Source organism: Protobothrops mucrosquamatus, unplaced genomic scaffold (genome assembly GCF_001527695.2).
Source record: "Protobothrops mucrosquamatus isolate PMUCROS unplaced genomic scaffold, P.Mucros_1.0 scaffold2272, whole genome shotgun sequence".
Taxonomy (NCBI): Eukaryota; Metazoa; Chordata; class Lepidosauria; order Squamata; family Viperidae; genus Protobothrops; species Protobothrops mucrosquamatus.
In genome coordinates this window covers 35,913-51,203 of record NW_015388361.1, presented here as the reverse complement: position 1 = coordinate 51,203, position 15,291 = coordinate 35,913, and the positions used below count along the sequence as shown (strand labels likewise).

Sequence of the window (15,291 nt, the reverse complement as noted above, 5' to 3'; positions counted from 1 at the left end):
AGGAAGAACTACCTTTACCAGAGAAAATAACTGGCTCATCCACGAAAGCATCGTTTCCTTCTCTGATCGGCAGTGGCCGTGACGACTTAGCATTTGGAAACTCACCTGGAGACTCCGGGGATCAAAGAACTTTTAAAATGCAAAACATTTAAATCTATTCAATCGATTGGTGTATTCATACAATATGCTAAATCAGTGGTTCTCACCTGTGGTATGCAGACCCGGGGGGGGAGCGATGTCATTGCAGGGGGGTCCACGAAAGCTTGAAGAAATGTTAGGATTTAAATCTTAAGTCTTGGTGGTCCGTGGTCACAAAAGGTATTTGAACAGGGTCCGCGGTGAAGAAAAGGTTGAGAATCACTGTATTAAATCAAAAGTGATCAAACAATATCATTTTTATTGGGGTCCTCTGGACAGCACTGCATGGACAAGATTATCATTTGATTTGTTTACCATGGTGTATGGCAGCGGTTCTCAACCTATGGGTCGCGACCCAATTTGGGGTCGATCGACCATTTCACGGGGGTCGCCAAGCAAGGCTGTCCGCCATTTTTTCCCCCCTTTTCCGGCGGGTGCCTTACCTCCCTTGAGCTGGGCCAGCTGGTGGTCAGCCTGCTCCGTCTCTGCCGCTTGCCAGCTACGCTTCAGCCGGCACAGGGGGCAGAACCATGCATGTGCGGCGCTCCTGGGCAGGGAAAGTCCTCGACTTACGACCGGTTGGGTAGTCCTCGACTTACGACCGGTTTAGTCCTCGACTTACAACCGGTTGGGGTCGCGGCATTAAAAAGGTTGAGAACCACTGGTGTATGGTTTAACTCCTGATCCACAAATCACAGCACCCAGAGATAAAATAGATAGTTTTGGCCTATTCCCATAGATACGTCTAAGTTACCTTTCCCCAGCCTAGGTGTTGGCTAAATGTATGGCTTCAATTTCCAGCATCTTCAACGTCTTCAGTGACCTTTCCTCGCAACTGAACATCCTGCAGCTGTTGACTCTACTGAGATCTGGAGGGCCTCAAGGTTTTCCTCTTTACGTGAATGCCACCAGAAACATACGTTGGATGACACATTTGTTTCCTCATCCCTGTATAAAGCAATTAACCTCAGAAGTTTTGAATTCTTGCTTCCCCCCAACCTTTTTTACAGGCCATATTTCTGTAAGAATGAGGCACCACAAAAAAGTCTGCGACTGCGTCAGAAGCCAAGAGTGCATCATTTTCATATGCACAATTGCAATTTCTGAATGTTCTTCTTTCCTAGCATGCAAACTCACTGTGATGATTTGCATTCCACTGGCAAATCCCTTTGCGTTTTGGTGGAGCCGTTTGTAAGTGGGCAAGGTAAAATGGGAGATCAGCAAAGCCCACCGTATACATCGGGAATCCCTGTGAGGGTCTTTGTATTCAGGTGGCTGAGGTTTGAAATAAGTATGACCCTGTTTTAAGCGCATCGTTCCACAGCAAAAGCCGACGCTAAACACTCTGAACTCATTAATAAATGTCCTATAATTGTGCCTTGAGATGCCATGCAGTTAGTTTCCCTCTTAATTAGCCCACAAGAAAATTAATCATATAAGAGGTTCTTTTTTTAAAAAAAACAAAACAACTATTCCGGCTCTTGTAGTGTTACAGCTGCAATAAAATACCCTGGAGAAGTAGAACATAATAAATACAGTCTTAGGAAAAGCCCTTTCTAATCACGTCAGCTTCTTTCTTAGAAAAAGGGTCACCACCACAAGAGTCCTGCTCCAGCTTTTCCCTCAATCTGTTGCTTTCTCGCTGCGTTGGGCTGCGGCTCCCATCAAGGCCAGCCAGGGGACGCGTCAAGACATTGGGAAAGAGCATCGGGTTTTGAAAGACGGGTGTGCACGACGTCATACAATCGTCTGGACCGGCGTAACGCACTGCGCGGGGGAACCGGCCCTCTCAGAGGAGGAAGTGGAGCGATTGGTGATTTCTCGCTGAAGCTCGTCCACTTTTTTCTGCAGTTCTGCTCGTTTTGCTAGGAGTTCTTTGTAGCGATTGTGGACTGGTTCCTAATGGCAAAACAAAACACACCTTGCTCAACTTTGGGACAGAAAATTATAATAACCTAGTTTTTTTTTTTAATGACCTAGCAGAGTTCCACAACCTGTTTCAATACCCAAATTCTCTTCTGGACAAGTGATACGGGTGGTCCTCCACTTACAATCATTCGTTTAGCGACTGAAGTTACAACGGCACTGAAAAAATTGACTTATGACCGTTTTTCACACTTATGACCATTGCAGCACCCTCATGGTCACATGGTCAAAGTATGGACGCTTGGCAACTGGCTCATATTTATGACGGTTGCTCATATTTATGTATCCCGGGCTCGTGTGATCCTCTTTATGACCTTTTGACAAGCAAAGTCAATGGGGAAGTCAGATTCACTTGACAACCGTGTTACTAACTTAACAACTGTGATTAAGTGATTCACTTAAGAACTGTGGCAAGAAAGGTCATAGAATGGGGCAAAAGCTCACTTAACAACTGTCTTGTTTAACAACAGAAATTTTGGGCTCAGTTGTGGCCATATGTCGAGGACTACCTGTATTAGGTACAATTACACAGCCAATTCTCTGGAATAATACACATACAATTTCAAATATCATTGATTTTGGATGAGTCAAAGCACAATGTGAGGGGAAGATGCCAAGCTAGAAACTGGGAGACTGTGACTTCTATTCTGCCTTAGCTCTGAAAGTCAGCTGGGTGATTTTGGGCCAATCTTTCTCTCAGCCCAACTCACCTCATAGGTTTGTTGTTGTGAGGAAAATAGGAGGAGGAAGATGTACAAACAAATAGAAAAATAATAATAATAAAATCCTTGTTGCCATGTGGTCATCATAGAACAGTGGTCCCCAATCTTTCTGACTCTGTGGACTGGCAGAAGTGGTAGCAGTGGGGGGAGGGGATGGTTTCACACATGCGCCCGCTGCTTACACAAACGGAGCTTCGCGTGCATGTGCGCTCACCCGCCCCTTGCACAGCGTGGTTCCCAACAGGCCGTGGACTAGTACTGGGCCATGGACCGGGGGTTGGGGACCCCTGTCATAAACGAACATCTTCTAGTTAGTATTGCGAAACACAGAAAGTCCACTGACCATAATTACAATGCTAAGAAACATCTGATTTTGACCCGCGCCCCCTTTCTCCTCCCCACGAATCGGTTTACCTGTGGTTTCATCCGAGGATTCCACCGGATGTAGTATCCTACCCAAAGCTCCAAGTGACGCATGCTGGCCACTGGATATAACACATGGTTGGTGTAGCTGGCATACAGAGGGTTGGTGAAGTCTTCAAGCTGACTGTTGATGTAGGACCACAGGGATACTGTCTTTTCTGAAAGGCCCTGGTAAGGAGCAAGTATGTTGTCCCATTTGAAAAGCATACATAAATGAGTAGGGAGAATTATTATTATTATTATTTTAAAAAAGTATTGCGATGGTTTACCTCTTTCACTCTCTGCTGCTCACTGTTACACAGGAAGGTCCCAAAGAGACAGCTGTAGAGATGGTCAAGGGTGGTGATGAGTAAGAACTCGTTGAATTCAAAAGCTGTGGGAAACTTGGAAGGAAGAAAGGGAAAATGTGACAGTAGATTTACACAGGATTTTCCCACCCGACACTTGAAAAGACATTTTCCTGCCAGAAAATTATATTGGAGAAATGTGTATGTGTACTGGAGAAGTGTGTATGTGTGTGTCTATGGAGATTCTCAGTCATCCAGGTCATGGTTGCCCCAAAGATTCTTTTTTCAAAAGGCAATTTAAATGTCTTTGTTTTTCCTTGAAGATGTTTTGCTTCTCATCCAAGAAGCTTCTTCGGTTCTGAAGCTTCCTGGATGAGAAGCGAAACATCTTCAAGGAAAAACAGAGTCCAGTTAGTACTTTTGGGATCTTTATGTGTACAGTAGTCCTCAGCTTACCCCGGTTCATTTAGTGACCATTCAAAGTTACGACAGTACTGAAAAAAAGTGACTTATGACTGTTTTTCACACTTAAGACCGTTGCAGCATCCCCGTGGTGACCTGATCAACATTCAGATGCTTGGCAAGTGGTTCATATTTATGACGGTTGCCGTGGCCTGGAGTCACGTGATCAGCTTTTTGTGACCTTCTGACAAGCCAAGTCAATGGGGAATCTAGATTCACTTAATAGCCATGTTACTAACTTAACAAATGCAGCGGTTCACTTATATGCAGCGGTTCACTTATATGCAGCGGTTCACTTAATAGCCATGTTACTAACTTAACAAATGCAGTGGCAAGAAAAGTTGTAAAATGGAGCAAAACTCACTTAACATAAATTCTGGGTTCAGTTATGGTCATAAGTTGAGGATTGCCTGTACAAATGGAGAATATGTTCAGCACTGAGACCCACTGAGTTTACCAGGCTTATTGCCATTGAAATACTATATTTTTATAGAACTGCAACCTATCGACCTTTCCTACACATAAACATTGACACAGATACTTTATATTGGCTCGACAATAAAAAGGGAGGAAGATTATTTCTAAGGGTTCTTTGCTGTCCCCAAAATGTACCTGTCTCGTCATCTGCCACACACAGTCCACAAACTGGAGGAAAACAGGAGATCGGTCAGCATCAGCGTGATTTTTGTCTCCGTGGCCAACTCTCTGAAATAAAAAAAGAGAAAGGTAGAAGGAAAAACACACAGACACAGCGACACAGACCTACGACAATTGCCCTCATCCTAGAGAACAAAAGCAAGCAACTTATCAGGCCTGCAGGTGGAGCCCCAATTTTTGATTTGCAGCCTGAAGAACAATCAAACAGCAGTTTTGCATTTCTCTTCCTCCACCCTCCCCATTTAAAGTTCATTGTGGCTTTCGTACAGTGTAAATATTTTCACCCTTCATCCTCCTCTAATAACATATGAAATTAATACTGTGTAGAATTAGGCAAGGGTCATCTAAATCCAACATTTCCAGTGGCCAACTAGATACTCCTCAAGTTCTCTTCAGGAGAAAAGACATAACTCTCTTCCATGTTGTTTTTTTCACAACTGATATTTTTGACATATTGACACACACCCCCCATCCTAAAGTAACATGAAACTTCAATATTGAGTCTTGGCATTCACTCCATCAAGATAGCTCTTTATATACATGTCCCCGCAACTTTACTCAATCTCCTTTTAGAATTATCCATGTTAATGTCCATCATCTACATCAGTGGTGGCCAACCTGAGTGCCAGAGGTGGCACTCAGAGCCCTCTCTGTGGGCACACGTGCCATTGCCCCAGCCTTGCCTCCCCCTGCAACCCCCTCCTCACCAGCAGCCCCCCTGGAGGAGAGTTGCCCCCGAGCATGGCCCACGCAGAGCAGCACAGCCAAGGACAGGGGCTGCCACAAAGAAGAGGGAGTCAAGCTATTTTCCAAGGCGCCTGAAGGCAGGACAAGAAGCAACGGGTGGAAACTAATCAAGGAGAGAAGCAATCTAGAACTAAAGAGAAACTTCCTGACAGTGAGAACAATTAACCAGTGGAACAACCTGCTTCCAGAAGCGGTGAATGCTCCAACACTGGAGGTTTTTAAGAAGAAACTGGACAGCCATTTGTCTGAAATGGTATAGGGCCGTGGTGGCGAACCTATGGCACGCGTGCCACAGATGGCACGCAGAGCCCTCTCTGTGGGCACGTGCACCATCGCCCCAGTCCTAGGCCTTCAGCTGGGTTTTATAAAACCTTTCCGCTTTAGGGCTCCACTGCCATGTGCAAAACTAAAAAAAGGTTCAATCAATCAATCAATTTCAATTTCTCGGGGGAAAAAAAAGGTCTCGCAAATTTGGAATTGATCGATTGAACTTTTTAGTTCACCCAGTCTGCCATTACCACCGAAGCCACACCCAATGGGACACGCCCACCCAATGGGACACGCCCACCCGGCACCCGACGATACATAAGTGGGTTTTGGGTTGCAGTGTGGGCACTCGGTCTCTAAAAGGTTCGCCATCACTGGTATAGGGTTTCCTGCCTGAGCAAGGGGTTGGACTAGATGACCTCCAAGGTCCCTTCCAACTTTACTACTACTACTACTACTACTACTACTACTACTACTACTACTACTGTTGTTGTTGTTGTTATTATTATTATTATTATTATTATTATTATTATTATTATTATTATTACTATAACCTATTTGGACAAGTTGTATAATCCGATAGGATGCACCATCTGGTGACATGCACCGCTGTACATTGCAAAGGAAACGCAGCCATGACAGTCACATTAAAGCTATCAGTGAAATTTTATTTGGATTTTAAGGCATCGCACCGAATGTGAACGTAGGGGTAGAAATGCAGTGACACAAGTACACATCTTCAGAGGCAGGAGAGGAGGGGACACAAAAAGATGCATCTGGGTCAAAGAAAGAAATTAGGGGGGCGTATATTTTCTTGCAAGTGTTTTCTGTGCTGATCAACACATTTCCCCAAACTTTGAGAAACTGGGAGATGGTTTACTTGGCACAGTTATATAATCATAACCTGAACTGACTCCCAGATTGATAGAGGTTTCAAAGATCCATGTAAACAGACCCCTGCAAGCCTTCCAGTTAAGAGTAAAAAAGCTCATCTCTTCACCAGAGTATAGCAAGGCTGTTAGAAAGAATTATCAAAAAGTGTCACCCTCTTGCGCATGGAGATATACAGTAGTGGTTCTATAGGAAAAATTACGCAGTTGCTGGAATTCTTGTAACCTCATCTCTTTCATCTCAATAAATCTTGCTAAGGGGAATTCTGTGAGGGTTTAGGTTGAAAAATAATCACTTCTGGCTTTCAACAGTTATCAAAAACCTTGACATCCCCCCCCCAAATTATTGCACTCTATTCTTCCACAGTAGGCTGTGGAATTTTGCTAGTCTCCTGGAATTATGTCTGAGTGGTGATCAGCAATCCTCAGCCAGTTTATAAGTGCGCATTCACAACCTTAAATCAAGGATCAGCAGCCTGAGATACAGAATTCTACTTGTATGTTTGTTTACAAGATCAACTAATGGGCCAAATGCAAAGAAATAGCTAAGAGAAAAAGGCCTATGAATAAATGTTCAGCACAAGAATTCAGCAAAAATCTGACTGTGAACCAGCAGTGCACCGAAAAACCCTCACTCTGTTTTTCCTGGAACCTGATTTAAGACAGAAAAAAAATTATCTTCTCTTTCTGTTATTTCTATTGGTAAAGAACTGGATTTCAAAATCCTTTGATAACAGAATAACAGAGTTGGAAGGGACCTTGGAGGTCATCTAAGCCAAGCCCCTGCTCAATCAAGAAAACCTATTCCATTCCAGACAAGTCACTGTTCAGTCTCTTTTTAAAAGCCTCCAGTGAAGGCAAGGCGTCCCACTGGTTAATTGTTCTCACTATTAGGAAATTTCTTCTTAGTTCTAGGCTGCTTCTCTCCTTGGTTAGTTTCCATCCATTGTTTCTTGTCTTGCATTCTGGGGCTTTGGAAAATAAGTTGACCCCTCTCTTCTTTGTGACAGCCTTCCAAATACTGGAACATTGTTATCATGTCACCCCAGTCCTTCTTTTCACTAGACTAGACATACCCAATTCCTGCAACCGTTCTTCATATGTTTTAATCTCCAGTCCCCTAATCATCTTTGTTGTTCTTTTCTGCACTCTTTCCGGAGTCTCAACATCGTTTTAGAATATGTAGTAGTTTTTATAATGTATAATGATTTTTATTATACTTTATAATATAATATATTTTTATAATACGATGTTCTACCAAAAAAAAATAACCTTAACTCACCAGCTGGAATCTGTGCCCGAAACTCAGCCATTCTTTCTCTAGCAGCATCTGGAAGCCTCGTATCGTCCTGTAATAGCCATCTAGCATGAGCATGGCCAGAGATGTGAGCTGAGCAGTACGGTCCCATCCATCGCTACAATGTACAATCACTGAGGTCTTCCCTGATTCAACCTTGTCAGCAATCCGAAGAGCTCCAGCGAGAATCAGCTGGGTTAAAAAAAAAAAAGAAAGGCATTATGTGATTGTGGTTGTTGTTGTTAGTTGCGAAGTCGTGTCCGACCCATCGCGACCCCATGGACAACGTTCCTAAAGTAGTCTTGAGAACAATTGGGCTCCATCTATCATCTTCACCTTAAAAAGGCCCAAGATAATATCTTTGCATGATGGGAGCAGTATGGAGAAAACTGCAAGGGATATTTCAGTATGTTTTTTCATACCTTCATGTTGATTCATTCATGCATTGAGTAAGAAGGCAACCACTGTCTATTCTCAAAGTTCTGTTATATTCCAAAGATTATATCCAATTTATTTGCTAAGGCTTGCGTGCATATTATTTTAGTACACAACACACTGCATTTGTACTCATACTTTATCATAAAAAAATCAGGAAAGGCTTTTTTTGCCACTTAAGATATTCATATTTCCTATAAATCCAAGGCTGTTAGTCTCACTGATTGCAATTTCTAGTTTATGCCATTGGAGTTGGGTAGAAGCATCTATCCATTATTCTCTGCCCTTGGAACAGCCCCAACAAAACCATAGCTAAGTAAAATTCTATAGGTTAATGGGTTTACACCACACACTTAATCTAGTTATGGTATCAACCTATATTTTGGCTTTACATGATATGTCGAATCTTAAAGTCCCAAACAGGCTGGATTGGCACAATATACTGACCTCTTTTTAATAAAAGAACTAATAACGTTAAAACCAAGATTTGCAGATTATGAAAATGCATTGCCAAATCTAAGTGACCTTGTTCAATCCTTGTGTGAACATAGCCAATGAATGACTAAGGACTCGAGCTAAAATGTTTTACAACTGTAGCTTCTGTCAACCTGTTCTAGCAAAGACAGTGTGACATGAGGTCACTATCCCTCCCAATTTTATGACATTGTCCCAACTGTTTTCTTGTAGAGAAATATAAATCAGTTCTATTAGCAAATAGACCCAGTCACGTAGGTTGCAAAGGACAAAGAAATGAGTCATGTGGAAAACAAAGAACAAAGGAAGGATAAATCAGTTCATCTGTAATTTTTCACTTGTAGCCTTGTGGTCCCTGCATTCTGTGTAATGCAAGTGCTTTTCCCAATCAGTGAATATCATGAATTTGCTTGACAGAACCTGTGTAAACATAAATAAAAGTCTCTTCTTGCTAATGACCTCATGTCACATTGTTTTTGCTAAAAGAGATTGATAGAAGCTACAGTTGTAAAACATCTTAGCTTCAATCCTCAGTCATTCATTGGCTATATTCACAGAACTGAACTTTTAATTACATTTTTAAATTTAAGATCTGTATTTATTGTTCTGGTGTTTTATTCGGCATTTTATTCAATGACTGTAAGCTGCCTGGCGTCACCTCTGGTGAGAAAGACAGCATACGAGTTTAATAAATAAATACAGTAAATAAATAAACATTGGCATGTGGAACAAATCCAGTGATTGCTGATAAAAGAAGCTTCGGATAAAGAAAGGTTTTCTCTTTCTTCTTTAATTGAGTAATGGGATTTAATGTACATACTGTAGTATGCTCAATCAGATTCATATATAAAAAGCTTAAATCATCTTAAGAGACTAAAACAGAACATCCACAGGTGTTTTTAAAAAGTCGGAGATGTAGTGAAGCGATCCTCAAGATCAAGGGTCTTCCAACTTGGCAACTTTAAGACTTGTGGACTTCAACTCCCAGAATTCCTCAGCCAGCCACAGCTGGCTGAGGAATTCTGGGAGTTGAAGTCCACAAGTCTTAAAGTTGCCAAGTTTGAAGACCCCTGCTCAAGATGCTTTACCATCAGGGATGTTGGCTGCCAACTGTAGTTCAAGAACACTTGGAGGCCACCTAAGGACATGGACACATCTCAGGTTCATGGGAATGTCAAAGTTTTCCAATACAAATATACAAATCAAGTTACCAGAAATTATCACAAGTCAATCCCTGTAAAGCCGAATTCTAGAAAACCTGGTACATACTATCTATAGTGGAGCTTTGTTTTAATAGACTGTGTGTAGGATGCTAGTGCATTTTCCCTTGTTTTTATTTGTATGGTATTTGTTTTATTGTACACTGCCCAGAGTCAGGTCTGTGAGATGGGTGGCTATTTAATTTGATAAATGAATAAATTGGATCAGAGGTATTCATGTTGAATCAGAGACAAGACTATCGTTGAGGATTTATCTAATTTATGTGATGACATCATGATGCAAATTTGGAGCACGGTGGCTCGAACGGTTGGGACTCTGGGCAGGAAGTTGGCAAGACTGTGTTTGAGACCTGAAAGCTGCCATGGGGCGGGGTTAAGCTCTCGTCCTTGGCTCCAGCTCCTGCTGGGGATATGAAAGGAGCCTCCAACTGGGTATCCCAAGGGCAATGGTGATATCACCGACTAACCCTTTCAACCTGGAAGCACCTTGATGCTTCTGACACGAGTGCAATATACGTTGATCTCCGAGACTAAAAATTTTATTAAGAACTAAGCTTTCGTCAGCAGCTGCTGATGTTGTCAAAGTATAAGCCAGGATCTGGGGATGCTCGTCCTTATAGTCTTTGGGAAGCTAAAGATTTGGACAAATCTTAGGGATACACCTAAGCAAGACAGTGGGGAGAATAGGCGGCGACGTCAAATGACCGTGCGCTGCAAGACGACCGTGCGCCGCAAGTTCTAGGCAGGTAGGGCATGCGGGGAGAGGCAGAGCAGTAAAATTCAAACGGATGTCGGTTAGCACAGCAGAAACAAGACTGATGCAGCCAATTTTAGGTGCGCAGGGGATGGACAGACCTATGATACGCTCATTGTCCAAATCTTTAGCTTCCCAAAGACTATAAGGACAAGCGTCCCCAGATCCTGGCTTATACTTTGACAATGTCAGCAGCTGCTGACGAAAGCTTAGTTCTTAATAAAAATTTTTGTCTCAGAGATCAATGTTTTTAGTAGTTTTTTCTATTATAAATATATCCGGGACTCGCATTTTTAAAATATCTATATCTATATCTATATCATCTATATCTATCTATCTATCTATCTATCTATCTATCTATCTATCTATCTATCTATCTATCTATCGTTAATTATTAATGAGTGAGTTTATGTCATTTTCATGATTTACAATTACAAAAAAATTGTAGCAGAAGTTCAGTCGGATGCATGCAAAATCTGATCAGTCAGGATCCAGTAAAATGAGCTTTTGCTGTATTTTACAAGTACCTCTGTTTTGCATAAAATAGGTGGAAGGTAGGCTGAAAGAAAATAAACAATCAGCAGAAGACAAGTCTAGTTGAGATTGACTGCAAATCATTCCAGACTGCCACTAGAACAGGAGTCTTCAATCTTGGTAACTTTAACACTTGTGGACTTCAATGCTGGCTGGGGAATCAGAACTTAGAGTAACAGAGTTGGAAGGGACCTTATAGGTCATCTAGTCCAACCCCCTGCCCAAGCAGGGGACCATATACCATTCCAGTCAAGTGGCTGTCAGTCTCTTCTTGAAAGCCTCCACTGATAAAGCACCCACAACTTCTGAACGCAAGCTGTTTCAATGGTTGATGATTCTCACTGTCAGAAAATTTCTCCTTATTTCTAGGTTGAATCTTTCCTTGACTAGTTTCCATCCATTGTTCCTTGTCTGGAATTTTGGGAGTTGAAGTCCACAAGTCTCTTAAAGCTGTCAAGTTTGGAGACACCTGCACTAAAAGATCTCTTTTACCCTCTCCATGTCCTCAGTCCAACTGTTTCCTTGCAAAAGTGTCATGCTCAACAGATTTATTCACTCTTTTCTTTACAAAAGAGATAAACTACTGACCCACTTCAGTGTAAGAGTGGGAGAAAATGAATGAGAATTATATTATCAGAACTACCTGCTTCATTTGAAAATAAGATCTCTCTGGAATACATGTCAGATGTCCTCCTTTCGGTTTGGACTGAGAACAAATAATCCAATGAACCAGTATCTCATAGCTCTAATTAGCAATTATTCATTAGAAGGAAGGGAAAGTTTACAAGAGGAAAATTCCAGCTAGTATCTGAAGTCTCTATCACTGCAGCCAACAAGCATGAAATGCAGACTCTGCTCCTGGATAGTGGAAAATCTTTACCAGTAGGAACAGTTGCTATGAATCCATGCCGATAACACACCATCACAGTGCATTTTATTTATTTCGTGGCATTTCTAGGGCACCCATTCCCAATGGACTCTGTGGCCTAATACAGACAGATACAGAATACCCATCAACTGACCTTGATATGCTCCAGCCAATGAGTGGATTCCAAATTCGACAGCCAGTGTGTCTCTTCTATGTTGGGATATATAATTTCTTTGAGTTTCCTCAATGACTCTCTCATGACGTGGATATTATGGATGTCCAGGAAAACCAATTCGGCATTCTGATAGGCGTCCTCACTTTCATAACCTCCTCCTTTTGCCTGCAAAGACAACGAATATGGGGCTGTTTTGGGCTAGCTAAGATTTCAGACGTCTCAGATAACAACAAGAAGGACTATACCACACTTCCACACTCTAGACAGGCTTGGAGGTGTGGTCTCCCTACATTGGGAGAGTGGAAGTCTGGGAAAAGTCCAGATTGTGATGACCTGCTTATTTTGATAAATTTTGGGGGTATATTTTAACTGGGCCCACATCGACTGGGATTGTAATAAGGCCATTAGGGGATGTGGTACCGAGGAGCGTGAGGACTTTCTGATGGACCCTTCTTGATCATTTCTATCTTTTCATGAGTGAACAATTCAGCAGAATTTACATATATTGCTGAACACTAAGATTTCAGACGTGCAAACTTAGCATCACTGGCTGCACAGCCATACATGGTCACAGCTGCCAAGGCTGAAATGAGATTCTATTGTTTGAATCCCATCTACTTGAGGTTGTTATTTCAAGTTGGGAAGAAGCAGAGTACAGGTTGTCCTTGACTTATAACCATTCCTTTAGTGACCATTTGAAGTAACAACAGCACTGAAAAAAGTGACTGAGGACTGTTTTTCACACTTACGATGATTGCAACATCCCCATGGTAACATGATCAAACTTCAGACGCTTGGCAGCCAGTATGTATTTATGTCGGTTGCAATGACCTGGCGTCCTGTGATCCCCTTTTGCGACCTTCTGACAAGGAAGGTCAATGGGGGAAGCCAGATTCATTTAACAACCATGTTGCTAACTTAATGATGGCAGTCATTCAACTAACAACTGTGGCAAGAAAGGTCATAAAAAGGAGCAAAACTCAGTTATCAACTTTTTTGCTTAGCAACAGAAAATTTGGGCTCAGCTGTGGTCGTACATTGAGGACTATCTGTGGTAAGTTCCATTAGATGATGTATCAAGTTAACCTCTTTTTGGTCTTTGAGGAACAATCACAAATCTTGCTTTCTTTAAGACTATCTTTTTAAAAAAAAAAATTTGAAAAATAAATATTTTGTTAATTTTTTGTTTGTTTGTTTGTAACCTAAACTGCACTGTAAGGTCATATATGTAAGAATAGTCTAATATAGTATAAATTGTTAGTTAAGTAATAGAGATGTATATGTAATTTAAAATATATGTAATAGATAAGATTTTATTGTATGTAAAGATAGAATAGTTTCGTTTAAGACTATCTTTTGAAAGAAAAGAAAACAACTTTATCTTGCTATTTTGATTCCACGGCTGTTTTTAATGTACTGATTTTTCTATGTGCCCTATCAATTTGGAAAGTCACCTCGGAGCTTTTCCCATGAACTTCCCTGCTCTGAAGATCAACCACTGGGGCCTGGAGGCTTCCTAAGAATAAGATTTGCCTACTGGTGGACAACTTTTTCTGAGTTTCAAGTGTTATTGATTTTCCAGATGTCAAGTTAGAACCATACTGTTCCATCAAGTTTTTTCCAACTGCGAGTTCCTGTATTTAGCTGCTATCGTTACACAAGAATTTTTATTAGCCTTTTAGCAATATTGGAACTAATTGTTATGGAAAACTGGGGGATGGAAAATTCTTCACACGAATGACTGAGTTGTTAAACCACAACAGAAAAGCAGCATGGAGAATACCCAGAGAATCCTTCACTCTATTTTGACTATAGTAGTAGTCCTCGACTTACCAATTGCTTGTTTAATGAATGTTTGCAGTTCCAATGGAATTACCTGGTGAGTACTTACAACCTGGATGCGAAGTTCCAATGATCACCCCATGACATCATGTGACCAGCTTGGTTTCTTAGCAACCAAATTTACAGCCATCGCCAGCATCCCACAATTATATGGCTGCCTTTTATGACCGTTTTGTTGAAAACCTAAATTTACTTCCAGTTTCTGGAAAATCCATGTCAACCATTGGTTCATTTAATGACTATAGTGATTCACTTAATGACCGTCGCAAAACAGTCGTAAAATTGGGTGGCTCACATAACTGACCTGCTTTACAACCATCACAAATTATGACTGTGATGGACAGCCCCCCATTGTAGTTGTAACTTGAGGACTATTTGTAGTAGGTTTTACAAGCAGGGACATATTTCCACTTCTATAGATTCAGCCACAGCTAGAAGATTCAACATAACATGCTCCAAATGCTTTGGAGTTCAACTCCCAGAATTCCAGACTGACTAGGACTAATGGGAGTGGTAGTTTAAATCATCTGGAGGAGGCTGTCTGTCTGTAAACCAGAGGTCCCCAACCTATGGGCTGCGGCCCGGGACTGGGCTGCAGGCTCTTGGCCAGCGGGCCACGGAAATGGCTGGCTGGTGCATGCACGTGCGGGCGTGCATTTTCCCCACTCGCGCTAGCACCTGCAGCCCCGTTTGCACATGCGAGCGGGCACGAATGGGGCTGCTAAGGCCAGCGCATGCCGCATGAGCGAACGGGGCAGCTAGTGCTCTGCCAGTGCACGTGGCCGTTTGCGTGCGCACACGCGTGTGCACCAATTTGTAAGCTGTTCTCCTTCCCTCTGGTCCGCGAGCCCGGAAAGGTTGGAGACCTCTGCTGTAAACCATTGGTTGCTGAGAAACTCATCAATCCCATAAGATAATGAAATTTTTCTTGGGATACTCAGAACTTGCTTGTTGGTTTCCTAAATATCTGTCCTCCACTTGCCAGTCCCTAAAGTCCAGTTTTCTGGACTTCTTGCCAGACTATCCTTCTGCTAGCTAAGATCTGAAGCATCCAAATGCAGGGAGTCCTTGACTTACAAGAGTACCTTTAGTGACTGTTCAAAGTCATAATGGCACTGAAAAAAATGACTTATGACCGTTTCTCATACTGCAGCAGCATCATGATCACACTAT

General features: G+C 42.0%; 1 protein-coding gene across 1 annotated transcript in view; it reads right to left on the bottom strand.

The window, feature by feature from the left end:
• Positions 1-1,875: 1,875 nt before the first annotated feature.
• The window catches only part of MTMR2 (myotubularin related protein 2), a 44,942-nt gene continuing 31,526 nt past the window's right edge, over positions 1,876-15,291 (bottom strand). Inside the window, exons 10-15 of the mRNA XM_029285796.1 lie at positions 12,256-12,441; positions 7,802-8,008; positions 4,571-4,663; positions 3,479-3,592; positions 3,201-3,377; positions 1,876-2,037 (exon numbers count right to left, since the gene is read on the bottom strand). Coding sequence (XP_029141629.1) covers positions 1,876-2,037; positions 3,201-3,377; positions 3,479-3,592; positions 4,571-4,663; positions 7,802-8,008; positions 12,256-12,441 — 939 coding nt within the window. The remainder of the gene's footprint in view (positions 2,038-3,200; positions 3,378-3,478; positions 3,593-4,570; positions 4,664-7,801; positions 8,009-12,255; positions 12,442-15,291) is intronic.